Source organism: Panthera tigris, chromosome X (assembly GCF_018350195.1).
Source record: "Panthera tigris isolate Pti1 chromosome X, P.tigris_Pti1_mat1.1, whole genome shotgun sequence".
Classification (NCBI taxonomy): Eukaryota; Metazoa; Chordata; class Mammalia; order Carnivora; family Felidae; genus Panthera; species Panthera tigris.
Genome location: NC_056677.1, coordinates 36447501 through 36474315, shown reverse-complemented (window position 1 = coordinate 36474315; position 26815 = coordinate 36447501). Strand labels below are relative to the sequence as shown.

Genomic DNA, 26815 nt, shown 5'->3' with positions numbered 1-26815 from the left:
GAGATTTTTAAAGATAGGAATGTTATAGAATACCTCCTAAACGTATTTTACTCTTAGAACGTTTGAATAGTAGAGCACTTAGTAGGAATAGTGAGTCTCAAAACATACCTCAGGAAACGTGATAACGATAAAAATTGTTTAAAAATGAGTAACCAACTGTTTTCATAGGAATTAAAAAATGTCTTTGGCATTCTTGAGCCGTGGCAATTGTTTGGAAGGAAGAGAAATGGAGAAAAGTATGAAGAGCAGGAAGCCTATTGTACTTTGACTTTCAGAGTTCAGGTCCTAGCTCTGTTACCACACCTCATGTGTCTGTGAGCATGTGTTTTGAGTGTGTGTGGGAGGTGGTGGTTGTCTCTTGCCTTTTGTGGACCTAGAGTTCTCATCTATAAAATGAGGGACTGGCTCAAGTGACCCCTGGAATCATCTCTACATCTGACCTTTCTTCTGGATGAGCCTCACTTTACCAAAACCACATACAGAAGCTAGAATTTTAGGTAAATTATTGGGCACTCGCTTGCTTTACAGAAAGAAATTTTTCACTGTGGAGAAATCACCTTCTCAAGCTGAGTTTTAGCAGTTTTTCCCACAAATCCATTCATGTGTAATTCACATAAAACTTAAGTGTACAGAAGTATAATATGTATAACTTAAATCCACTTGTAACTATAAGCATTTACGTTCTAATTTTTGGGGGTTTTTTGTTTAGATTTTGTTTTTTGTTGTTTTGTTTTTACCATTATATGACTGATGTTGATAAGTGCTGTTAGTGAAAGAGTTGGTCTTTTAAAACTCAAGTGTCATAATGTGCTTATTTTACTTAAAACATGTATTGGTTAATTTTTAAAAAGATACATTGATGTCTCATGAAAATAAAATGCATTTTAAGATGTATTTTTATTCCTTCCCATTTTAATATTATTAAACATTGTAGTAAAATGCATATGACATGAAATTTGCTATTTTCACCCTTTTAACTGTATAGTTTAGTGACTTCAGTTACATTCACAATATTGTGCAGCCATGTCTAAGATGTATGGTAACCCTTTTGGTAACTGAGGCTTTGTTGTGACTTTAGTTGGTTGTATTTTACAGCACTTTATATACCACCAGGCTAACTTTGTGCCAAATTATTACGATATCATGACCCTACCTAGATATTATGGGAAGGGAGAGAAACTCATGGTATAGAATGGTTAAATGGCTTCTTCAGAGCCTAGTATTTTAGATCAAAATTAGCTAAATCCTTTGGTAGATGTTGTAGTTTGATCTGATTGGTCAGAATTGAAATCAGCAAATACCTTCTTAAATAGTTGCTTTTGTTAGGCACAGGTATTCTACTGCCACAGCATCCTTTTAAGGTAATGAGTATTTCAAACAAAAGAAGTGCAGAGTTAGGTCTACTAGGTATTGGCATACCCTCTCCATCTGGGCTTTGGTCTTTCTAGTAGTCTCAAGTTACAACTATAGGTTTTGCCCTTGCTTACAATATCTATTTGGTAGTGGGGCTGGAATCTGGTAACTTCTGTCAGAAACAAACCTTTCCTCCACTCTGGAGATGCTGGGTCTCATGATTGTTCTGCCTCTTCCTCTTGGTTGTTAATCTTCAGTCTTTGGGTACATGAAGTGACTTGTCCCTATAAAAAGAATTTAAGGACCAGTCTAATTCCCCTAGTTGAGGAAAGACCAGAGAGTTGGAACTAGTAGTGATGAATTTTAGAGCTAGAACATACATATTCTTATCTCCAGTCACAGAAGATGATTGTCCTGTGACGGTAGATGAAATGGGGACAGGAGTGAAAGAAAAACCTATTGAGGAAACCTCTGGTGCCTTATATTTTTCTCTAAGTTCGAATTTAGATCTTGGCAGGATGGAAGTAGTTATGTACTTCTAACACCCTCTATGAAAATCGAGGAAACGGGCACGGAGTGACTATAACCCAAAATATAACCCAACAGTTGCAAAGCCAGAACTGGGCACCCATATTTTCTTGACTCCTGCTCTAGTGCTAGATACACAGGAGTGTGACTGTATATTTGCTGCCTACAAGACACCTGATAGAATTGTTGCTGCCATGTATTTATAAAATTACTCCCTAAGAAATAGTGCTAATATTCTAGTTCTGTATCACCTTTGAACCAACTAAAGATGTTTTTAGTGCCACTTAATAGTGTAATCATACATCAGAAAGGAAACTTAAGTAAATATGCAGTGTTAATTTCACTTTTTTGTAACAAAAATTATTTCTCAAACTTTGAACATGAGAGACGCTTTCTATAAATACAGTATTTTTCTCATAGGCGAATACTTACTATATAGTACAGAATGTAAATAAAACATTGAAGGCAACTGAAGTCTGCAAATTTTCCTGGTAAATACAACAGGGGGATTCTTGCCTCTATAAAGACGGTTGGATAACTTCAGCAAGGGGACCTTGAACATATGTCTGATACAGGTGTGAGGTAGTGATAACATAGGGATTAGGAAAGTCATGGGCTCTGGATTTGAATTCTGATTGAAACAGTTACTGGTTCTGGGGCTAGGCCAAGTTATTTAGCTTTTCTGTGTTTCAGTTTCCTTCTCTGTAAAACTGAGAATAAAGACACTGCCTATCTTAGAGTAGTTACAAGAACTTAATGAGTTAATGCCAGCAAGTTTTAAGAGAGATGGCTGGCATATAGTGCTCAATACCTATAATATATTCTAAAATATACCAATACAGTACCTGTCACTAATAATTTTATCATTCTAGTTGCTCTTTTTGGAAGACTATGGTAAATGTGACATGTGAGTGGGTAATCTTTGGTAAGTACAGGACTTTTGACCTGTGGACGCTTTTTACTACTTGGATGTAAATATACAGATTGTAATCAGAATTAAATGAACATTAATGAGTTTTTTTGTTGAGGAAAGTATTTCTCAGCCCAGATGGTTCTGCTAAGCCAACTTAATTCCTTGGTCACTTTTCTGTACCATACAGTTAAACCATTTGAAGTTTTTTCTATTTTTACATTTTCCTCGAAGTATTTTTATTGGATTAATTTTTTTCATATAAATCCTAAAACCAGGCTTTTTAAAATACCAAATTTTGGGGGGCTCCTGGGTGGCTCAGTGAGTTAAGTGGCCAACTTCAGCTCAGGTCATGATCCCACAGTTTGCGAGTTCCAGCCCTGCGTCAGGCTCTGTGCTGACAGCTTGGAGCCTGGGGCCTGCTTCAGATTCTGTGTCTCTGTCTCTCTGCCCCTCCCCTGCTCACGCTCTGTCTGTCTGTCTCAAATATAATATTAAACAAATTTTAAATACCAAATTTTTAAAATCATGGCTTCCAGTATGGTAAGTTTTCTTTTATACTGTAATTGCAGTACATTATTTTCTTTATCATTTTTACCCTAATATAATCAATATAGTCTTTTTTAAATGTTCATTTATTTTTGAGAGGGAGAGAGAGAGAGACAGAGTGCTAGTAGGGGAGGGGCAGAGAGAGAGGGAGACACAGAATCTGAAGCAGGCTCCACGCTCTGAGCTGGCAGCACAGAGCTCCACATGGGGCTCAAACTCGTGAACTACGAGATCATGACTTGATCCGAAGTCGGATGCTTAACCGACTGATCCACCTAGGTGCCCCCAATATAATCTTTTTTAAGGGAGGCATCATTATGCCTTCCTGATAATTCTTCATTTCACATGCATTCTCATGTCCCTGGCAGTCCTCTCCACCGGCTTTCCACCACTTTGATATTGTTGTTAATACTACTTTCTTCAAAACCTCTCAATAACTTGAGTCAGAGGGCATAAGCAGAAGTAGATTATTAAGTGACTAGGAGTGAAGGTGTCCCCGTAGTGAGGTTTCCGGTGACGAAGAGCGCAGCATGGCTGAGACTTAGGGTAAACCAAGATGTTCCATATGAGAAGTCAAAGGTGGGAGAAGGAAGAAAGCTCAAAGGGTTTTGCAGATGCTCTACGCCAACTGCCTCAAGAGCAGGAGCTTCAACGCTAGACGGCTTTAACATTTAGTTAAGCCATAAAGAAGGCTCCCTGAAATTTAAGGAGGAACCAGAAGGGTTAGTATGATGGTTTTCAACCATGCCTTGTTCTGATCAGTTCTACTCGAGACAAGGATAGAAGTCCAGAACTTCACTTTTTACAAAACACATTAGTGAAACTATTCTCTTAGCTAATGACTGCCTGGTTTAGGGGAGGAACCTCTCCCAAGATTTTAGATAAAGCAATAAAAACAGATTTGCTCTAACAGCTTTAGCGTTGTGTGCTGTGGCTGATAGTTTAATTTATGTAATGCTTTATTAAGATTGGGAAACATTAAGCATTGTGTATTTGAATCAAGTACTCCTCTAAACCAGTAAGCATCTGTTGCCATTCATGCTTGTCTCTGTTCTGTGAAAAGCAGCATTATGGCAAGGCTGCATGTATCCTGGGCAGTGATTGAAATAGCAGCCTTTGCTAATTCCACTGATCAGTCCAACCATCTTTATTTTCTGATCACTGTAATACATTTTACCGACTAGAGTTAGGGTTTAAGCTGCGTGGTCCCTTTCAAAAAGAATTATTAGTCTTGATCAATAGTGTATTACCTGTAGATGAGATTTCTAGCCTAATGTGATTTCCTCAGCTGGTATAGAGGTCCATTTTATCTGTCCAAGAAATGAAAGCAGCAGATTTATAGTACTTTGGGTTGTTTGTATTATGGATCAGCTAAGTATTTGTGGTAAATCAGAGGCATAAAACAAGCTCAAAAATCCAGTCTGTTATATGGAAGTGACAAACTACAATCTCATTAAGGACAGTAACTCTGCATTTGTGTATGGTGCAAGTACCAGAATTTTCCAACAAATGGAATGGTAATGGCTTTTTTGATGTGTTCCCTAGAAAGAATTGTGTTCTGTGATTTTTTTTTTCCTCCAACTGATAAACTCTTTGTTATTCAGTGCTTTCACTGTTATTTACTAATAGTGTTACAGCCGAAATAAAATAGAACCGTGCAGTGGAACTCATTTCTTCTCTTCTCCTCTGTTATAGCCGGCTCTGTGAAAGATGTTTGAGGAAACCCTAATTGCCTACAGGCCTACAATGAATTGCATACCAGATGTACTGTTTTAAAGTCTTGGTTCTTGGTATGCATTTTTCACCTTTTACTTCAGTATTAGCCTTTTGTTTGGAGCATTTAATGTTAAGCGGTGTAAATATGTCTTTCTAGACGACATAATTGGATTCTCCTTTTTTTTTTTTCCCCAACAAAGAAAGCAAGGTCAGCATAATTTTGTATTTTCTTCTCAGGCTGTTCTTTGAGTCCGGTCAGAATTGAGTCAAGGTCAGAAATACTGATTTCTTCTTTTTGCTAACACTTAGTAGAATGACTAAATATTTTGGATAAGAAGTTCTTCTGAAAATGTATATTTTAGATACTATTCAAATGGCATGATTTCAGACCTTTGGCTTGTGCTTTTCTTCTCACAAAAGCACTTTTCTGTAAGCTTTTCACTTATTTTACTTTTCAACCACAAAGTATTTGGTCATATGAGGACACAGGAGGAAATAGATTGAGTCTATGACCTCAGCTATTGTGTTAGACATCTTATACAGGATTAGTTCCAGACAAGTTCCAGGGATTTGAACTTTCTCAGTTCTTGGCTAACATTTGTCTTCTTCAGATCTGCCCCTGCCCTGAGTCCTAGGGATCCTGATCTGGTGTAGCCTGTGAGTGCCCATCATCTCTTGGCATTGGGGAGGTAACCGGCCTTCCTCTATGAGCTCCTCCTAGAGCACCGGCCACTAACATCTTTCCTTCCAGACTCTCTAAGGGACAGCACTTCCCCCCCTCCCCCCCCCCGGCTGCTTGTGTTGTCAATGACTAATGGCACCCAGTAATGAGGAAGAGAGGGCCATTGGCTAGCACCATGTGAGGACAGGGGATCCAGAATTGGAGGAGAGTCAGTGCCAAAGGCCAACTCTCTCAAATGGCTTGTTTTAGCTCTGGATAAACTCAGACTCTGGCCTGAAGGGATTAGCATAAGGCTCTTCCACTTACTAAGTTCGTTTGGTAATGATTGTGCTTCAGCAGTCAGGCCCTAGCTGGTAGGTGGATTGGGAGTTTGATGACCTTGGTGTCATTGTGTTCTGGCCTGATTATCATAGTCCTAAAGAAGGGTGCCAACCATGTGCAACACAGTCAACCAAGAATTCTTCGTTGTTTTCTTCACAAAAATCTCAGTTCATTTTGCATTTCAGGGAGAGGGAGGGATTTATTAGGTTGTGTGATGATGGCTCATCTACTTGTACCAAATGGGCTAAAAGTGGTAGACAGGAAAAATAGTCCAGAATCGGTCACTTTTTATTAGGCCTTTTGCTTAAGGAATACTTGCTTGTGGAAATTTTGGCTTATTTAATTTGAAAAGTGTAAGATTTCTCCACTCAATGACATGCCTTCAGAAACAATGAATCTTTGTATGAATTGCCCAAGTACTAGGAATAGAAAAAGTTAAAGGGACAGAATTAGAGGTGACAGACATGGGAAGGAGACAATACATTGAAAATAATGGTCCCCGCAATGGCAGGAGGTATGTGCCTTTAGGTCAGCCGTAGAGGGGGGAAGGAATCTTTTGCTCAGAGACTACCTTTTTAATGAGGCTTACTCTAACTATCCTGTTCAATAATAAAACCTGTCCCAACCCACCTTAATATTCCCTGTTCCTGGTTGTTGTTCTTCTTTTCCTATAGACTTATCCCCCTTTAATATACTTTATAATTTCCTTATTGATTATGTTTATTGTCTGTGTATTTCTTCATGCTCCTAGCACACAGTAGTAAAATACTTGAGTTTAAGTTTATTTTGTATTTTGCTTGTCCTGCCTGTTCTGTTTGATTTTTTTTTTTCTTCTTTGATTGTTTTTCATCACTCCATTCCCTCCCCCACTTCGTTTGGAATTTAGACACTGTTTCAGTTCTTTCAGTGGTAACCCTTAAAATGACACTTAATATGCACTTAACAGAGTGTGGTACTGGTAAGTCTTACTACCCTTATCTCAGCCAGTGCAAGGTTCCTAAGAAATTTTAATTTTATTCCTTCTTGATTTATATATTAATATTTGTCATACATTTTAATTCAGTCTATATTTGTAAGGCAACAAGACATTATTATTGCTTTATACAGTCAGTATTTAGATTTACTCACCTATTTATGTCCTATTTTGCTCTTTTCATTCTTTGCACCTCTGACCTTCTATCTGGGGTAATTTTCCTCCTGTCTGAAGGATCCTTTAGAAATTGGTTTAGTGTGGGTCTGCTATGATCTACTCTTTCAGTTTGTGTTCATCTTTACATTGCTTTCATGATTGAAGTCCCTGGGTATAAAATTGTTTGAATGGCAGTTTATTTCATCTCCTTGAATTGTTTCATTGTTTCTGGATTCTGTTGTCAGCTGTCAAACTGTCACTTCTTTGAAGATAATCTGTTTTTTTGTTTTTTTGTTTTTTTTTTTTTTTAACCTTTGGTCACTTTCTCCTTGTCCTTGTTTTCTATGATGTGTCTAGGTATAGATTTTATTTATTCTGTGACTAACTGGAAATCTTGAATTTGTAGCTAGATGTGTCTGAATATTCTATGAAAATGTTCTATAAAAAAGTTCTCTGCTATTTCCTCAAATATTGCCTTGACCTCACTGTCTTCTTTCCTCCTGGGATCCCAATTAACATACATTAAATCTTCTCATTATTTCATCCAAATCTCTTACCTTGTCCTTTGTTTTCTTCATGTTTTTTTTCATGATGTATTCAAGATAATTTCTTCTGACCTGTATTCATTCTTCTTTACTAATTTTTACTTCAGCTCCCAGAAATTCATCCATTGAGTTTTAAATTGGGGCTATTGTATTTTTTTGTTTCAGTATCCCATGCCTTAGTCTTTTTCTCTTGCCTCTTATTCTGATTCTTGCTCATACGAAGGTGGCGATATCTTTCCAGAGGAGGATTTGCCTTGCCAGGATTGTGGGGGGAGAGCTCATGACTGGGACTGCCCTAATCCAACTTTTTTTTTTAAAGAATTTTTTTTTAAGTGTGTTTATTTATTTTGAGAGAGCATGTGCGAGCAAGCATAAGCAGGGGAGGGGCAGAGAGAGAGAGGGAGACACAGAATCCGAAGCAGGCTCCAGGCTCTGAGCTGTCAGCACAGAGCCTGACATGGGGCTCGAACCCATGAACTGTGAGATCATGACCTGAGCTGAAGTCAGATGCTTAACTGATTGAGCCACCCAGGTGCCCTCATGCCCTAATCCAACTTTAAGATTTGAGATTCTGTGGGCTACCAGATAAGGAAGAGCCACACTCCCAAGTCCATGCAAGGCTAGGTTTGCTTTGGGTTCACCTCCACCTTAGGCCTAGCTTTTCAGCAGAAACCAGAATAGAGTGAGGATTGGTCTTTCCAGGTACACTGCAAGGCTTCTCTTCACCCATCCTTTCCTGTGAGGCCATATGAGCCCTATGAGGCGGCTGCTTCTCAGGACTGGTGAGTTGCCCTACAGATAAAAGTAGCTGTGTGAGGCTGAGCTTCCTGCTGTGGGTTCTCTTGTTCTCCTAGATCTTCAACTGGCAAAATTTAATTACCTTATAAGATATTTATACTTTCAAGAAGGGGGGAGGGAGAGAGAGAGAGAGAGAGAGAGAGAGAGTGTGTGTGTGTGTGTGTGTGTGTGTGTGTGTGTGTGTGTGTGTGTATATCCAGGTTTTATTTTGTTCTTCTGTAGAAAGGTTGGTCCTGGTTACCTATTTCACCCTTATTAGAAGCAGAACTCTCCCTAATTCTTTCCTGACTTTTAGTTTTGATAGTGAAATGGCACCTTAGTATAGGAGACGTCTCATCTTTTATAGGGGAGGAGTAAAGAGATGCTTGTAACAGATGACCCCCTGAAGAAGTCCCCTCTTGTGCATATGTGCCAGGCACAGTCCTTTATGCCTTCTCTTATCCCCTCAGAACTCTGTGAAGTAGCTGTTATCTCTGTTTTAAAGTTTAAATAAAGTGGATGCACAGAGACTGAATAACTAGCCAAAGGTCATCATGGTGAGGGGCAGATCCAGGATTCAGTCCCAAGTCTTTTGAATTCTGAAGCCCATGCTCTGTTTATGCTGTGATGGCTTTGATTCAAAGAGGAAAAGTTAGTGCATTAAGAGTTAAAGTGACTTCTCCTGAAAGGGACTTTTTCATACTCAAGGGATATTTGCAGCTGGAGTGTTTGTACTTCTTGGTTGCTTGGGCATACTGAAAGGAAGTTGTAAGTTCATTATGCTATTTTAATGTGCAAGGATTCTTGGCTAGTAGAATAATTCTTTCCCTTTGGAAATTTCAGTGGTCACTCAGTGGAGTTGCCTAAAAAATTCATACATTAAAAACATCTTGTTCTTTTTTGTGATCTCAACCCATCTGTTTTGTATGGGTGCTAGATACTCTTCATGCTTCATTCCTCATTTTTTTCCTTAAAGGCTGCTATAAAATACAGGCTTTGGTTAAAGGGACAGTAAATAGTTGGGGTGCCTGGGTGGCTCAATTGGTTGAGCGTCCGACTTCAGCTCAGGTCATGATCTCGCAGTCTGTGAGTTCAAGCCCCGCGTCGGGCCCTGTGTTGACAGCTCAGAGCCTGGAGCCTGTTTCGGATTCTGTGTCTCCCTCTCTGCCCTTCTTCCGCTCATGGTCTGTGTCTCTCACTCTCAAAAATGAATAAATGTTAAAAAAAAAAAATTAAAAAAAAAGGGACAGTAAATAGTAATTGCATATGTATTGATTTTTAATGGATTGATGAATAGTCATTGGTTATAAAAGGTTTCTAATTTCATGATCTCATCTTAGGTCTATTTACAGATTTAAGCTTGTGCTTAAAATTTAGTCTTCAATCCGGCATTAATTAGGAGCTGTGAAGTTTCTTTGTCTTCTAAGTCTTAATTGAGTTTATTTACTTGTAATTTCATGCAAAAAAGTGATCATATGGATAAAAGAAATCATTTATTTCCATTTGGTTATATCTTATGGTAAACTACTGTTGTGACTGAGGCTCCTATTTAATCTTGTCAGATTACACAAACTGAAATTTGTTTTTTGTAAACTGTTTAAACATTCAAATAAACAAAAAGCTTGAATTAATTTTGAGCTAATCATTATCACAGCTGATTTTATAAACTTCTAGGTTGAAAAGCTTTCTGAGTTTTAGGAGCTATATTTGGGTCTCTGCCATTACAAGATACTGCTTTTGTAAAATGCCTCAAGTTTACAAGGCCTGTTTTAAATCCTTAAAACAAAGTGTTTAAGAACAGATGTTACCACATGTTAAAAGTAAAAAAGTCTGCTTTTTGAGTTTTAATTATGGTAGCATTAGAAGGATTTTGAATTGGCACGCAACATCTCTAGTAAAACAAAAGAATTTATTTTTGAAGAAGTATTTAAAAATTCACATGTCGTATCATTTTACAACTTTTGCCTGCCTTTCAGTAATTGGCATTGACAAATTAAAAGTTTTATTTCTACTAGATAAAGGAAAATCTCCCAGAGATTAAAGAGCTAGAAAGCTAAGTTTAGATGAAGTAAAATATAACTACATAATGTGTCTTGAAGATGACACCCCTGTTTGTGCATCCTAAAATGGGTTTATTTGTCCATCCAGAAAACATTTATTGAGTTTCTTCTAGCATAATGTCATCCATAGTTCTATATACTAGGGATACAGAGTGGATAAGTGAAAATCCTTGTCCAAAGAACTCGTTTTGTCACCCAACAGATCCTTTATTAAGAGCTGATCTTCAATTATGTATAACCTTATTTATGTGGATTCGTGTAACCCCTAACTTTCTTCCTTTCAATAATATGTAAGATCAAATAAGGAGATTATTAAAAACACCATTTTCCAACCAATGTACCATGACTGAAGTACACTGAAGAGATTCTAGTATCTTAGATCTCCTTTTAGACTCCAGATGGCTGTGAAGGTGAGTGAGTGTATGAGTATGCATGCGTATACTCACACACCTATGTGTGGAGACCACAGAAAAGGTACCCCTATTCTAGTATACTTTGGCTACTTCAGTATTCCCCAAACCCCAAAAGGTTGAGAAACATCAGTTACTTGCTTGAGACTTTAAAATTCTGAGCCAGGACTCATGGAATGCTATAGCATAGACCTGACAAGTTTAATGGCTATTTTTTCACTGGATACATTGGACATAAAAGACCTGTAACTCATCCCCTAATTTTGAGTACAATGGACTCCAAACACCAGCCAGAATGCAAGAGGTTGAAAATGCACCAACTTCCATTTCTGGGACAAGATAGTTTAGACTCACTTTTTCTTGCCCCTTTCCTAGAAGTACAACTATCAATGCCTTGGAAATTATTTAAGTGACAGCAATAAAAGGACTCAGAATTGGGAAGAAGGTAAAGTAGCAGTACTTGAGGAATAACCACGTGGTAAATTCACTGGGTTTTCTTTTCTTCCTTCCATTTACTCCTGGACTGGGTGCTAGAGAGACCTACTACCGAGAACAACCAAAAGGCATAGAAAACAGAAGCAAAAACCTGTTTTCTCTAGTCAAAGGACCAGGAAAGGGGAAGGTCTACAGAGACTTAGTGGGACTCCACACCTGGAGCCCGGTGGGCAGTCTAATCTGTCCACAGCCCTAGCAAGAACGCCCCTGGTGGGTGGTCTGATCTGCCAGCAGCATCAAAGCCCTGTCCGTTTCAGCCCCCGTGCCACAACCTAGGCCCCAGTCACCTGATCTGCCTACAACAGCAACAAGAACAAAGGCCAGGCTATACCAGCCTTGGCTCTACAACTGGCCTAGCAGGCAGGCTGATCTGTAGGTGGCTATGGCAGCAGCAGTGGTCATTTGTTTTCCCTCTTCTGACCAGCCCCTCCTTCTCCAAGGTTGCCCAGGGATAGCCAGTGGTCCTGGGAGGCACCTTTTGTCCCTGCAGATGACGTCAGCAGGGACTGACTGGGAGCCTTAGCACCAGAAAAAGGAAGCAGACCAAAACGGCATTGTAAGGATTCAGAAAACTAAGCAACTGTCATTGGAACTAAAGCCCGCAAAAGAACCCAAGAACTTCCATAGTAAACCTAAACAGGGTGACTGCCTGCTAAAATAGAAGATTCTTTGATCAAGAGCCTAATAGAGACCAAAATGTCCGAGATATTTGCTAAGCACCAGGAAAACCACAATTTGAATGAGAAAAGACCTTCAACCGAGGCCAGCACTGACTTGAATCCGATATTGGAATTGTCTCATGGGAGTTTTAATTCAGCTGTCATAAAATTGTTCCAACAGTTGGCTACAGATTTTCTTGAAACAAATGAAAATAAAGATCTCAGCAAAATAGAGCCAGGAGCAGTTCCTAATGAATTGGAATTGGAATGTGAAGGAATGGGATCAAGAATGGCACCATAATTTTTGGCTAAGGAACTGGAAGGAAATGTGGACTTGGCCTTCAACTGGGATCGGGAGAAGGGAGATTAAAAAGCTCAGGAGTTTACTTTCAGACACGTTGAGGGATACGATGGTCCTTTCCTCTTCTTGTCCTCTGTGTTGTGTGCCTTATTGATTAAAAGGAAATCCTACATGAGCCACTGAAAGGTTGATCCACCCTTGGGAAAATGGTTAAAAATTACTAACTATGCATTACTGACTTGCATATTCTTTGTAACATTCAGGGACTTTGGTTTCTTACCTAACTTGAAAAATTCCCCAACTGTTTGAATATTCAATTTTACTATCTTGCCTAAACAGTTTATATCCACTTATTTTATACTCTTATTTTCTTATTTTTTTCCCTAAAGCAGTTATTTTCCAGATCATCTCCTTTAGACCTAGAAACTGATTACTACAATTATGATTCAAAACCTATTTTCTGCTGCCCTGCACTGAGCTGGGTAATTAGGTATAAATGCTTATTCCTTTGTATGCTTTGCCTTTTTGTTAACTGTTTTTTGGTTAAAAGACCAGAGGTTACATTATTGCCTGCTGAATATGCTTATATTAACAATTGTAAAAAGCAAATTACTTTTGGGAGTATTAATGAATAGACATTTAAATTGCATAGTTAAATCTTTTCCATCCTTTACTGAGCAAACAATTGGATTATCTCCCTCGCTGTAAGAATTTAAACAACAATTTATATGCTGTGTTTGGGTGGGAGAGTGTTCGTTTCAGAAAAAAGTTTGAAATCGGACTATTTCATAGCTATTACAGCTTTGCAATTTGTAGTATTATAAATATTAAAATCTAGATCATCGTGTCCAATAGGTTTTTCAGGGGACACTAATGATAGGTGCAACATGGGTGATGGTTTTCCAACTGCAAGACTTAGCTGCTGACATCTAATGTGGACATGGGGTGCAGATGGGGGGGTATTTCATATGCTGTTGACCAAACTTGACAGAGAAACTTTTATTCCTTCAGGACTCCACAAGATGCCAATGTGGGAAACCCCAATTGAGAGTGTTAGCCAAATACGTTTTTGTTTCTGTGCTACTGTGTAAACTTTGCATAATCCGAATGCAACTAAAATGAATAACAGAGAAAGGAGTGTATCGCCGGCCTTGAGGTTTCTTTCACTAATTTATGTAATTTACATGAGATAATTTCATTTCAGAACTAGATCTAACTTGTTAGGGAGATCCATAAAATGTAGTTGTGAGTGGGAAGAGATTAACAGTACTATGATACAGAAGTATCGCTGGCAAAAGACAAAACAAAACAAAAAACCCTAGTAATGAAGATAGTAATTTCTCGGCCCAAATATTAGTTAATAGCAGGCAACAATACTATTAGAGGAATAAGGTAGCATTTGGAAAACCATGTTAGTGACATGTTAACAGCACACACTTCTTTTATAAATACGATTTACAATATAACTTCATGCTGCCAGACTTCTGTAATTTTTAGTTTCAGTTTATAAAGACTAGACAGTGCACGCAGAATTTGACAACTGCGATAATTTTAGTACTAGTTGTAAGTAATTAAGTTCATGAACACTAGTAGAAAGTCAGGAGCAAGTTTCCAAACAGTTGTTTCTCCACTAAATATTTTCATTGGGCCAGTTTCTGATATATAGTCCCACATGTAGAAAAATAGCAAAATGTGATTGTGCAGCTCTTAATTTAAAAATGGAAATTATGCTTTTCTTGTGCCAGCCTTGAGAGGAATGGGGAGAATCTTTGTGTTTGTGCCTAGGGCAGAGCCCGCTAAGCACTTGGTCTTTGTGTTTATTTCTATAAGATACTATGTTCTAAAGAGCCTGCCTTTAGCAATTTTATTTTTCTTTCTGGGCTTCTTGTAGTCTTTTGGCAGAGATTCCAGCAGTTCCCTTTGGAGAAATGGGGGGATATGTTCATGTTTTCTGGGATTCTTCTTTGGTCTGTACTCTTAAGGACTCTCATTCACATCAGTGGCTTCAGTTACCTTCTGTTCACTCATGCCTCCTTTAAGGAGTGTGGAGACTGAGAACTTAGATCTTGGAGTTCCATATGTCTTGGTTCCAGTCCTGACTCTACCACTCACTATCTGTCTAGGCCTAGGCAACCTGGCTTGGCCTCAGTTTTCCTAATCTATAAAATGGGGGCCAATAGTTTCTTAGCTGTTATGATAAGTAATGATATATATTACAAATAGAGAATCCATATAAGGTTCTTACCATGCTTGGCAAATGGTATGCTGTAAATGGTAGTTGGTGTTGTCTTCATCATCTGCATGTTGATCCCTTCCTTGACCTTTATATTCCTGTCTAATCGTCCTCTATAGATCTCTGCCTGGATAGTTTGTGGAAATCAGTATTTTGGAAATCAGTGTTTTCAAAACACAGCCAGGACGCCTGGGTGGCTCAGTCGGTTAAGTGTCCAACTTTGGCTCAGGTCATGATCTCCCAGCTTGTGAGTTCAAGCCCCCACCTAGGGCTCTGTGCTGACGGCTCAGAGCCTGGAGCCTGCTTCGGATTCTGTCTCGCTCTCTCTCTCTGCCCCTCCCCAACTCACACTCTGTCTCTCTCTCTCAAAAATAAACTTAACTCACAGGCCCGTGTCTCCTTTTCAGCTTTGTACTCACTCTTTCTCATATAGCTCCTCCCTCATTTGATGGTGTCATTATTTACTTAGTAACTGTTGCCAGAAATCTGTAAGTCATTCTTTCAACTGACCCCCAAGCTAATCATTCACTACTCTGTCGATTTAAGTATCTCAGTTGCCTCTAGCGTATTGGTTTAGGTGTTTGTCACCTCAGGCTTGGTTGGGCTAATGGGGTAACTTCCTAACTGGCCCGTACTCACCCCCTCAACCTATCTTCTTCTGCCCTCCTTTTTTTCTAGCCGCTTATTTCCCTCCAATTTTTCACACCAGTAACACCAGATAGCTTGTAGTATCTAGTACAAACCATGCTTTGACTTGGCTGTAGGCTGTTCTACATGCTACTACTAATTTCTGGAATTTTCCCCTTTCCCTTTTTGGTGTGAAAAAAGTATTCATCTTTCTAAGCCCTCCTAAGTGTCTGTCTCATAGAGGCTTTCTCTGACTGCCTTCCTATCCACAGATAATAAACCCTGGGGTATTACACTATTTTAATACCTTGTTCTATAGCATACTAAGATTATGTGTATGTACCAATAACAATCTGTTAAGATTAGGTGTTTCTTGAGGGCAAAGATTGCTTTATTAATCTTTTATTAAAATAGTCTGTTTGCACTGTGTGTGTGGGGGGGGGGACAGGGATCTTTCCGTTGGGGGAAAATGAGGTAAATGAATAAGATGTGCAAATATCAATAGAATTTGTTTAATGTCAGTGTTTAGCAACCAATAACCTGAAAGTTCTTTATACATTTAGCTAAAAAGGCCTAAGTATGTACAACCAAGTCAGATTTCTTACTTTGGGATGTGTTTACTTCTTCATATGTTTTATTTTTTCCTTTTTTTCCTCCTTTGTTCTTCTTCCTATGTTTCATATCTATTATGAAAGTATTTTTCTTCTGTTAGCAAGTCTCTTGATACATGCTCCATCATATATGAGCTAACAAAGACCAAGAGTCCATGTGCTTCTACCATGGCCTTAACCCCAGCCCTTCAAACACATGCACAAACACACATATCAATCAAGTTTTCCAGAACTTTTGGATTAGCAGGAATTGCTATATGTACTCTGCAGACCTCTCAAAGAAGTGGTGAATATATCCTATGTAGATTCAGACCAGAGAATGGTATGCTATATAAAATCTAAAGATCTCCTAAACTTTTCACTGAACTTTTCACAGGGTTTGACAGAGGTACTAATTATGCCAATACAAGTACTGAATTAGTAAATGTTAGTCTTAACTCTTTGAATTACTCAGCTTTGACAGTTGAGCTAGATTTGTTCTATTAGCTTATTGGAGATCTACAACCAACTTTTTCAAATAAGCCTCCCCTTTCTATTTTCAAGGAACAATCTGAATTGTACTGAGCTTAATTCCTCTGTCAGCTCTTTAATTGTTAACATTCAAGGCAGCAGTTCCTGAGACTTTGATTTTAATAATTTTCCACATCATGTGTGTTTCTTTGGCAGTAGCTATGATTAGGCAAAGTTTCTTCCTTTGGTTTAGTCACTGTAACTAAAGCAATACATAAATACATAAAGCTTGGTATGTATATGTAAGTGTGTGTGTGTGTTGGAGGATGGAGGGGGGTACCTGAAGTATTAAAGAGAAAGTGTCAGAACAACATCCCTCTCCTATCACTACCACAAAGCTACAGGAAAACAGGGGAAAGATTTCTTGATGGGATGATATGTATGAGCTCTTCCTTAGTGGCAATGACTAATGGCATTGAAATAAGAGGAAAAGACCATCATTGTCTTTATTAGCTATTATTTATATATTTGTGTCTATAAAATGTAGTTCATAAGATTTTATTCTTACTGCTAATGTCATTATTATATTTTCACTTTGTTTCCTTTTTACTCACCCGCCATTTATTTCCCTCAACTAACATCAGAACTGTATAGAAAGTAGTAGGAAGATAGAGACTTAGTAAATGGGTAGAGAAACAGGTAAGTAGAAGTACCATAATTTTTCAGTTTTTTTTTAACGTTTTTATTTATTTTTGAGACAGAGGGAGACAGAGCATGAATGGGGGAGGGTCAGAGAGAGAGGGAGACACAGAATCCGAAACAGGCTCCAGGCTCTGAGCAGTCAGCACAGAGCCTGACGCGGGGCTTGAACTCACGGACCGCAAGATCACGACCTGAGCCGAAGTCGGACGCTTAACCGACTGAGCCACCCAGGCGCCCCAATTTTTCAGTTTTATATACATGGGTAAAATTGTGTGATATAAATGTATCAGTGGCTTGCTCATTCCTAGTTTATTTTTGATACATCATTCGCCAAATATTTATCGAGGGTCCAGTATATACCAGGTACTCATTGAGTTTATATTCTAAATACATTAATAATATATATTATAAATATATATTACATAATATTAATATATATATGCATGTGTGCATATCCACATATGCACACTTACAGATGATATTCATTATTTGCAGTGGTTATGTTCTATAAAGTTGCCACGAACACTGAATGAAGGCTGAACCATTGCCCCCAGGGGAAATACAGGGTTAGGTTCCTGTGAGCCTTTGGTCACATTTTCTTCAACCAAATCAATGCATAACCTGTTTTATGTGTATTTTTGTTTAAAGATCCCTTATTTCATATATATTGTTGATTCATTAACATTGAACACCTGACCAACAGCTCTATAATTCATTCTATGAATGAAGCCTATCTAACACATGTATTTTCTCCTTAAGGCACCCCACAACCTTCTTGCACTTAAGAACACTAGACATTTTGGATTTATTTATTTTTATTTATATGAGTTTTATAAACCAAGCTGTATTGCTCATACAAGAACACAGAAGAAAGGTTGAATTTTAAGAGTGAGAGGATAGGGGCCCCTGGGTAGGTCAGTTGGTTGAGGGTCCAACTTCGGCTCAGGTCATGAACTATGGTTCGTGAGATCAAGCCCTGCATTGGGCTCTAGGCTGACAGCTGGAGCCTGCTTCAGATTCTTTGTCTCACTTGCTCTCTGCCCCTACCCTGCTCATTCCCAGCCTCTCCCTCCCTCCCTCCCTCCCTCCCTCTCTCTCTCTCTCTCTCTCTCTCTCTCTCTCTCAAAAATAAAATAAACATTAAAAAAAAAAACAAAACACTAGACAGCCCTTCAGCACTACACTTGAAGGCCATTTTAAAGAATGAAAATTAGCAACAAAAAGCACAAAATGTGAAAAAATGCACTAAATGGCAAAAAGGACACTTGCTTACAGTACGACAGCTGAAACAAGAGGGCAGAGTGTCACCTCATTCACCCTTAGCTAATAACGTCCACATCAGGTGACTCAAATTTTTTGCTTTTAGGCACGTGTTTGCCAAAGACTGAAAGTTCAGTGGGTATTGATTTTGGGTTACAAATAAATGTTAGTAAGTGACTTTGTAAATACTCCACAAATAATGAGGATTGACTGCACGTCAACTGTATGTGTATGCATGTATATATTTACAAATATCATGTGTGTATATATTTTTATATATATGTATATAATATGAATTTGTACTTGGTCTTCACTTACCGCATCCTCCTCTTTCCTTTTGTTAATTGGTTCTTTTTTGTTCATGATTTTCCTGTATCCCTTGTGGTACATTGCACAATTCATTATAAAGTAGTGAAGCTTCTAGTCCTGTGATATGCACAGAGAGTTCATCCCATTACAATGAATATAATTCATATTGACTTTATTATGTTTGAGATGCAAACACTGTTTTCTTTTATAGATATCAAGTCACTTAAGATAATTTGTACAGATATGTAAAAAATTAAGACTTTTGGTTAGCAAGATCTTAAGGTTGTGACTCTGAACTATTAAAAACATTTTTTTAACTGGGAAATGTATGTATGGAGGAGTATGTAAAGTGTGTGTGTATTGGAGAATAATAGTGGAACGAAAACTGATGAATCCATCATCCAGGTTATGAAATAGAATATTATTAGTACCTTTAAAAGCCCTTTGCGTGCCCCTTCCCAATCACAGCCTCCCTCCCCACATAGCCACTATCTGGCTTTTATGTTAATAATTTCTTTTGATTTTCTTTATAGCTTTACCACCTAGGTATGTATGCCTAAAAAGCATATTTTTTAGGCTTTACAAACCGAGTAGGACAGGGCAATATTACCACTATTGTACGAAGACTCTCAGGAGGAGAGAAGCTGAACAGAACCTCTTGTTCACAGTCTGGCTTCAGATACCCTGAGAGTGTATAGGAGCCCCTTCTGGGAAGGTGAATGGCAAGGGCGCAGCTAAATCCCAAGACATGGGGCTCCTCACAGGCAGGACATTAGTGCTGTGGTATGGGGCTGGTTTACTGTTCTACAGGAATAAGGTCAGGAGGCTTGGGCTGCCCTGCATTTTCCTGCTTTTCAGTCCACTGCCTCCAGCTCTCAGGAATATACCAAAGGAGAACACTGCTATGGAGTGAAATGAGCATCTTCTCTCCAGGTAGCTGAGAAGAGCAGAAATCTTATCAGCCCCTGGCTGGAAGAAACAAAATGGAAGAATGGGCCCAGCACCCCCCGTCCTTCTGTTTTGAGGTTGAAAAGGTGGCAGGGGAAACCTTTGATAGCTCCCAGTCTGGACTAGTTAACCTCTCCTTGACACCCCGCTGTCAGCCAGAGGTCCTGTTTTGTTACCCTCTTGGGGGTTCCCTTTATGTATCTCCTGTGTTGGTTAGACCTCCTCTTTGCCATCACTTGGCGCCCTTTTCGCTGATCTAGTCTCTTGTTTTGGCAAACATACCTTAAAATAATTTCTTCACAAAGTATGCACTGCAGGTAATTTATTGATCTCTTTCATGTCTGAAATCATCCTTATGATTATTGGTTTTTCCGGCTGGATATAGAATTAAAAGTTAGAAATTTCCTTCATGACTTTGAAGGTGTTGCTCTGTCATCTTCTTGCTTTTCATGTTGCCACTGAGAAATCAGAAGCCATTCTGGTTCCTGATCTTGGTGTGTGAACCATATCATACTCTCCTACTAGCAAACCCTTACCTCCACTTCTGAAAATCTGCTCTTAAATTCCACAGGTGGCGTGTGCAAAGTATTTGGTGGGTCCTTTAAATCTGGGCAACTCATGATTTAAGTTCTGGGAAATTTTTTTGGATTATTCTTTTGAGTTCTTCCCTCCATTTCTTTTGTTCTTTTTGCTTTACTTTTTGGGGAATTTCCTCAATTTTATCTTCTAGCCCTTCTGTTGAGTTTTAAATTTCTCAAGGTGTTTATTTTTCAAGAGCCCTTTTTATATTTTCTGAAAGTTCTGTTTTTGTTTGATAGTTGTAATATCTTAGGATATTAATAGTAGTTTGAGGTTTTTTATCTTGTTTAGTCTGCTTCCTTTTGGTTGCTCATTCTGTTTGTTTTGAGATTTTGGTCTTCCAAATTAGAGACTATTCTCCAGATGTTTTGGGAGTTTGGTTGTCTACTCATGATTAATACTAGAGCAGTGGTTCTCAATTGGGGCCAGTTTTGCCCCCCCCCCCCCCAGGGGACATTTGACAGTGTCTGGAGACATTTTTGGATTTCAAAACTGGGTGAAGGGGTGCTGCTGAGATTGCTGTTAAGCATCCTGTAATGCAGGGGACATCCTCCTACAAGAAAGAACAGGCCAGGCCAAAATGCCAGTAGTGCTGAGGTTGGAAACCCTGCAGGAGATGAATTGAAAGCTGATTGGGAGCTCTGAATTTGTGGGCAGAGCTTGTTGAGCAGTTCAAGTCATTATCTATAGATCTTTCCTTCTGGGCTGGTCATAAAACGCAACAGAAAATCTTTCTCCTACCTGAAGGATAAAGCATAAAGCTCTAGCTTCTAACATTCCCCCTTGTTAAGGAGAAAGGGGCTGGGATTGTCTACATTCAATTTGAGTGATCACTCAATCCCCTTGCTTTCCACTTACTAGTAACCACTTCCTTAACTGCCTTGTGCCCCCCCAGGTTCTCAGACCCTATGTTCTACCCTCTGTAGAGAATGGGCCTCTGATAGGATGGCGGTAGCGCAGTTGCACAGTGGTATGGAGTATGGGTATGGAGGGGATCTACCACTCTACCTGCTGCTTTAGAGATTTCATTTCATTCAAACCTTGTTCTTTTAGCCCCACTCTCTTAACCTCTAGTTCAGGTTTATCTGGTGCTGCCAGTTCAAGAGCTTCTTGAAGAACTTGGAGTGTAAACGAATGGGTTTGGTTTTGAACGTTCCCTCTTTTCTGTTTGTCCTTCAGCTTTCCTGAGTCTGCTAAGTCAGTCACTACTCTATCTGCTTTTTTGCTTCCTCAAATTTGATTATTACTATTATCCCCTCTCCTTTCTCCCAGTCCTTTTTAAAAAATGATAAGCCCTTTGGTATCATTTGAAAGGGGTTTGGGGAGGAAGATAAATTAGATGCATTGTGTTAAATCTATCCTATTATCCTGGAAACCAACATACTATATTCTAGCCTGATTTCACTTAATTCTGGTCTCCTTTTTGGATGGATTTACTGTTGCTATCAAAATTGCTTATTTCCTAGACTTAACCTTTTTTCACATAAATGAGAACCAGAGGAGACGACTCTGTCTGCAAAGAGACACAGCTGCATTCTTTTCAAAACTTTAGGCCATGGTATAGCAATATTCACTCGCAACATATTCTGGTTTAATTGACCTTTTACTTAAAAACAGAATTCTGCGAGCCACCACCTGCCTCATGGAACCTTGTGCCACAATCCCTATCAAAATTCACTGCTCTAAAAGAGTTGAATAAAGAATGTCTATTTTATCAAATGTGAAATGCTATCAGTTATCTTATTTCATTTTGATTAACACGCTGGCTAGGATTAGTAGAAACATGAGAAAGGTAGTCATCTATGATGATGGCTTACAACTATCTGTCAATATTTTCCCCCACATAAATACTCAGGAATGAGCTGCACCATAGACTAAATGCAAGGATGAAATTTCAAGCATCAAAGAATTTAGGCCAGATAGATGGCGAGACCTAGGCCTCCTGAACTTTTGCTGTTGCTTAACATATCATTCGCATATAATTAATAAGTATAAAACATTTACTGTATTACACACACTTTATTACACACTCCTTTTTAAGATGGGAAACCCAGCCATAGCTGGGTTTCATAGCTTGCCTGTCTTTGACCTGTCAACCAAATAAGTGTACTCAGATCCTGCTAAAATTATAAACACTGTATACTCATTTGAATTTTTATCAGTTTCCATTGAGTTTCTAGTTGGTGGATTAAATCATAAGAAAAACGTTAGGTATGTTTCTTTTTTGTGTACTAAATTTGATTCATCTTTTCTAATTCCCTGGGTGCCACTGAGGGACAGACCCTTGAAATGCTTTACTTTTGACCTGTCTTCAGGTCATTGGTAGTTCATAAGTGAACTCATTTTCCTTCCCTCACATTATAAAATTAGCCTAAAGAATTGAGGATTTGGTTTTTTTATTTTTATTCACAGATTTAGACACCTTTCTTGGTTTTTTTTTCCCTCTGTATTTCCCTTTCTTTCTCCCTTTCTTCATTTTACTGTTACTAAAAGGGTGGAGAGAGAAGCTATGCTTTCTTCTTTACCTTTGTTCAAACAGGAAAAAGTAAAAAAAAAAATGACTCTATTGTCCACGAATAATCCCACATACAGATCTTGGAACATTTCCAAAAAGATGTAGTGAATTGAAGCACACAACACAAATGTATATATAAATAGAATCCCAAGGGTTTATGTGTGGACAAAAACCAATTACATTAAGCATTTCCTGAAATTGCTTGCTGTTGTCAGGATAAGTAATCACAAGTAAGACATCCAGATTGAGAATGAAAACGTTTGTGGGAGTCCTGCCTCACTGTTATATTGTCTTCTCTTGGAGGAAAATCTTTGAATATTTTTGAGTGGTTATCAAAAAAGGTCCTCTTTCTTCAGAGTTCTGAAAGGCCCATTATTACTATTTTTTTCCTTCCAGTTGAGCTTTGTTAGATTGCTTGAAGAGAGAGATTTGAGGCTGTGGTGTAATTGATGTTCAGATGATGGCACGGTGAAATCAACTAATTTGTATGATGTTAGAGAAATGTTTCAGTCTGGGTTAGATGACATTCTTTTCCTTGTCTCCTGATTGAGAGAAAGACAAACCTTCTTTGAGGCAAACAGTATCACAGGTGTCCCGGTGTAAGTGACCAATGAGGGTGTTTTTTTTTTCCTGAGCAGAGAGGGGAATACGCATGTGTATACGTGTATGTGTATTTAATGACCTAAACCACACTCGTTTTCAAATAAGCTATAGTATATTGCTGTTGCCTTCTGTATTATTCAGTAGTCAATCCAAGCATGTACAAATGAATCTTTGGATTATCTTTTGTTCAGATACTTGATAACTGTTAATCACAAGGAACTGTGTGTATGTAACAATCATCCCAGTTGATTCAATTGTATGGGCAGTATTGAGAGCCACCAATTTAGGGAGAGAGCTGGATGACTCAAATGACTGGGTCAGTGGCTCTCCTGGTAGAAATTACTTCCTTTCCATTGGCAATTTAGAACAATTCTAATTTGATGTTTAAGGAAGATAGGTTTTTCTGTGACTTCATGTGAGACTGGAGAGGTTGTTGGGACAAAGTCATGCAGGGCTTTCTCTTTGTGAAGTGCCTTTTCAAATCTTTTGACCTGATTATACTAGGGTGTATTTTCCTATTTGGGAATTATTCATGTGTTTTGGTTCTTAACTAAATATTATGCATTAAAAATACCTTCTTTCTCTGAGATTTTAAGCAGAAACATAAGATCAGATTTTCATTTTTAAAACATGACTGCCAGAGCAAATGAGAGAAACCAGCTTTTTAGTAGTCCTGCTAGAAGATGGTAGTAGCTTAAACTAGGGTATGATACATGGAGAGAGGTGGACAGGACTGAGAAAGATTTGAGAGAAATGCCGTAGGACTTGTTAGTGAAGATTAGATAGGCGGTGGGTAAGATGAGAGGGAAGGTGTCAAGGAAGACTTAAGTTTCTGCTTCAAAAGGTGAAAGCTGTGTGCGCTACCACTGTGATTTCTTATTTTGTTTAAGATGTTGATAATATGTATAGAATATTACAAAGATTATTTGCCTTGGGTATAAGAATACTAGGTAAAATTTTAATAAGTCATTTTGAAATTCAGATTTGTGTTCTATTCAGGCTTAGTAACTTCTAATTTATGAATTATTTACCTCATGGATTATAGAAAAATATGTTCAAAATTACATTACTTAAATTTGATCTTAAACTATGGCCATAGTAGACAATGAAACATCAGTAAGATGCTGATGGGAAACAGGGGCTGAAAATCACTGAATTAAACTTGGTATTTTTCTTCTTTTTCTTTAAGGGGTCCCTTCAGTGTTGTACGACGATGTATCAACAGAGAAACTGGGCAGCAATTTGCTGTAAAAATTGTTGATGTAGCCAAGTTCACATCAAGTCCAGGGTTAAGTACAGAAGGTAAGAGATGGATTTCAAGTAAGTTATTTGATGTCTGGCTTTATTTCATCTCCAAAATCCATTTATCAACCTAACCTTCATCTGGGGGTGGGGAAGTGGTGGGTATGATATAGTGGGAAGTGGGTGGAGACAGTTTAAATTCCAGTCTAGTTTGTCAATTCTAGAAAATGGTATTTGAAAGATAGCTCGAGTCCTTTACAGTTGTAAAGCCATATAGGATTGCTCTAGGCCTATGCTTTTTCACCATGAAGATCAGCGAAATCTGGATATATGTATATATCTTTTTTAGGGTCTAATTTTGATTCCTGTGATATGGAACAAGGGATGGGAAGGGAGGGAGGGGAAATAATGGGAAAGATAACGATAATTGCAGATTCAGAAGAAACTAAGAATTCCCTCCAAATCCATAATTTACCACCTTCAGGATTATGGTCTAAATGAACTAAAAGACTCCTATATCACATTTGGCTTAAGACACTTAGGGTGTATATGTGAAAATTTGAAAGATCAGTACTGTTAGGACTTGCCAAACTTAAAACTTGGTTTTAAAACCTTGATATGGATAATCATATTTATATGCAAATCTTTTTAAACAGTATGTAAGCATTTTAAAGTTTTACACAGTTTAAGTCCTAGTTTTGTGTAGCCACAGTTCCCATGTGCTCATACTTCAGCTGGCACAATTGATTATATTTATTTTTCTAACTAGCCTGTCTTCTAAATTCAGGCTTTTTAACACTCCAGTAAAATACATAGCCTTCTTTAGTCTTTTTTGTTTTATCCCAAGAACAATGCAATTGATAGTTGAAGTTGGAAAAGCTAAGGCAGAGTAGCCTATTTATATTTTATCCAGTTATCTTAACTTTGGAAAGTAGAATCCCACATACTGTGAGCTCCAAGTTCATCTTTTTCTGTAGATCTTTTTTTCAGAATCATTACTTTTAAGTACTTTTTTAACCCTTTGAATTATTATTACCCATGACTGATTATAGAAGATTCTTAGAAGTTGTTACAGGAATCACTGATTTTTTTTTTAAGTGCTTTAATCCTTAAAATGTTATGGTAACATTCAGAGGTTTTAGATCTTATGGACTGATACTCTAGAATTGGCTATTATTACTTTTTAATATAAATTATTTTATAAATTTAGCAGAATTTAAGATCTACTTCCAAGCAGGCTTTAATTATATTTCCTAAAACTTACCTGTATTCAAGTTTAATATACTGTATTTGATTTTCTTTACATCAGTTGTCAACCAATAATAAAACCTTCCTGGGTCTTGAGGTAGTTTTGTGTAAACCTAGTTTATTAAACCTATGGATATGTTGAATCTATATTTCCTTTAAATGTTCTGTTACTGTTGATGAACTTAGTAAGAGTCTAGTTTAAAATAACAAGTCTAAATCAGTTACTCAGTATACCAATTTTCTATTGATTTAGCTCATTGTTATACTTAATTCTAAATCTCTTCAGGCTAAAGACATTTTCAGGGAGTCAATTGATTACTTTCTCAGTTGGCTGAGGTTGTTTATTGACAGATTTCTTCAGCAGGGATTTCTGGTGTCATAGAGTCGGACTGCTAGGCTGAACCTCTTTTTTATTGTCACCTAGTTAGGGAGTCAAATGCCAAACTTAGGAGGAGGGGTAGGCATGTAGTCCTTGTCTCTGAGTTTGTCTGGTCTTTACCTAATATATGAGAGCCTGTCACTGAAATTGTAGCTTACTCCTTCATTGTTTTGGCACTGCTTTTGCTATATAAATATCTTCAAGCCCTATTCTGAAGACAAGGGCCAGGTCATTTCATTGATCCTGTATGGTAAGGCCACAACCTATACATATTAAATGATACCAATTGAATTCTGCATATTACTCATGATTTTACCAGGTTTGGGTAAGAGTTCAGTGTTATTCAGATGAAAATGTGCAACTTGTCTTTTATATTTATGGTGCCAAAATGTAGTTTTCCTGTCGTCTTTAGCACAGTGACTCACAATGACCAAGAAGCAAAATCAAAATTTCATCTCCACTATCCCCCCCACCTGTTTTTCCTTTTTTTCTTTTTTGCAATGGTGTTCCCATATCCTCTTATTGCTCATGTTAACACTATCTTACTTTAAGTTGGATACATTTTATTATATAATATATATATATAATAAATATTTATATAAAACCTCTTTGACCAATTTCTCCCTCCCAGTGTCTTTTAACACCTTTGCAGTCACTACAGGCAAAACATCTTA

The 26815-nt window shown here is 38.0% G+C and overlaps 1 protein-coding gene across 8 annotated transcripts in view; it reads left to right on the top strand.

The window, feature by feature from the left end:
- The window catches only part of CASK (calcium/calmodulin dependent serine protein kinase), a 354627-nt gene that overhangs the window by 40130 nt on the left and 287682 nt on the right, over positions 1–26815 (top strand). For 4 of the 8 annotated variants that reach the window (XM_007084353.2, XM_007084352.2, XM_042973928.1 and 1 more), the window contains exon 2: positions 24462–24574. In XM_007084353.2, coding sequence (XP_007084415.2) covers positions 24462–24574 — 113 coding nt within the window. Of the gene's footprint in view, positions 1–24461; positions 24593–26815 lie in introns of all 8 variants that reach the window. The other 4 variants (XM_042973927.1, XM_042973925.1, XM_042973924.1 and 1 more) reach the window with 1 other exon arrangement.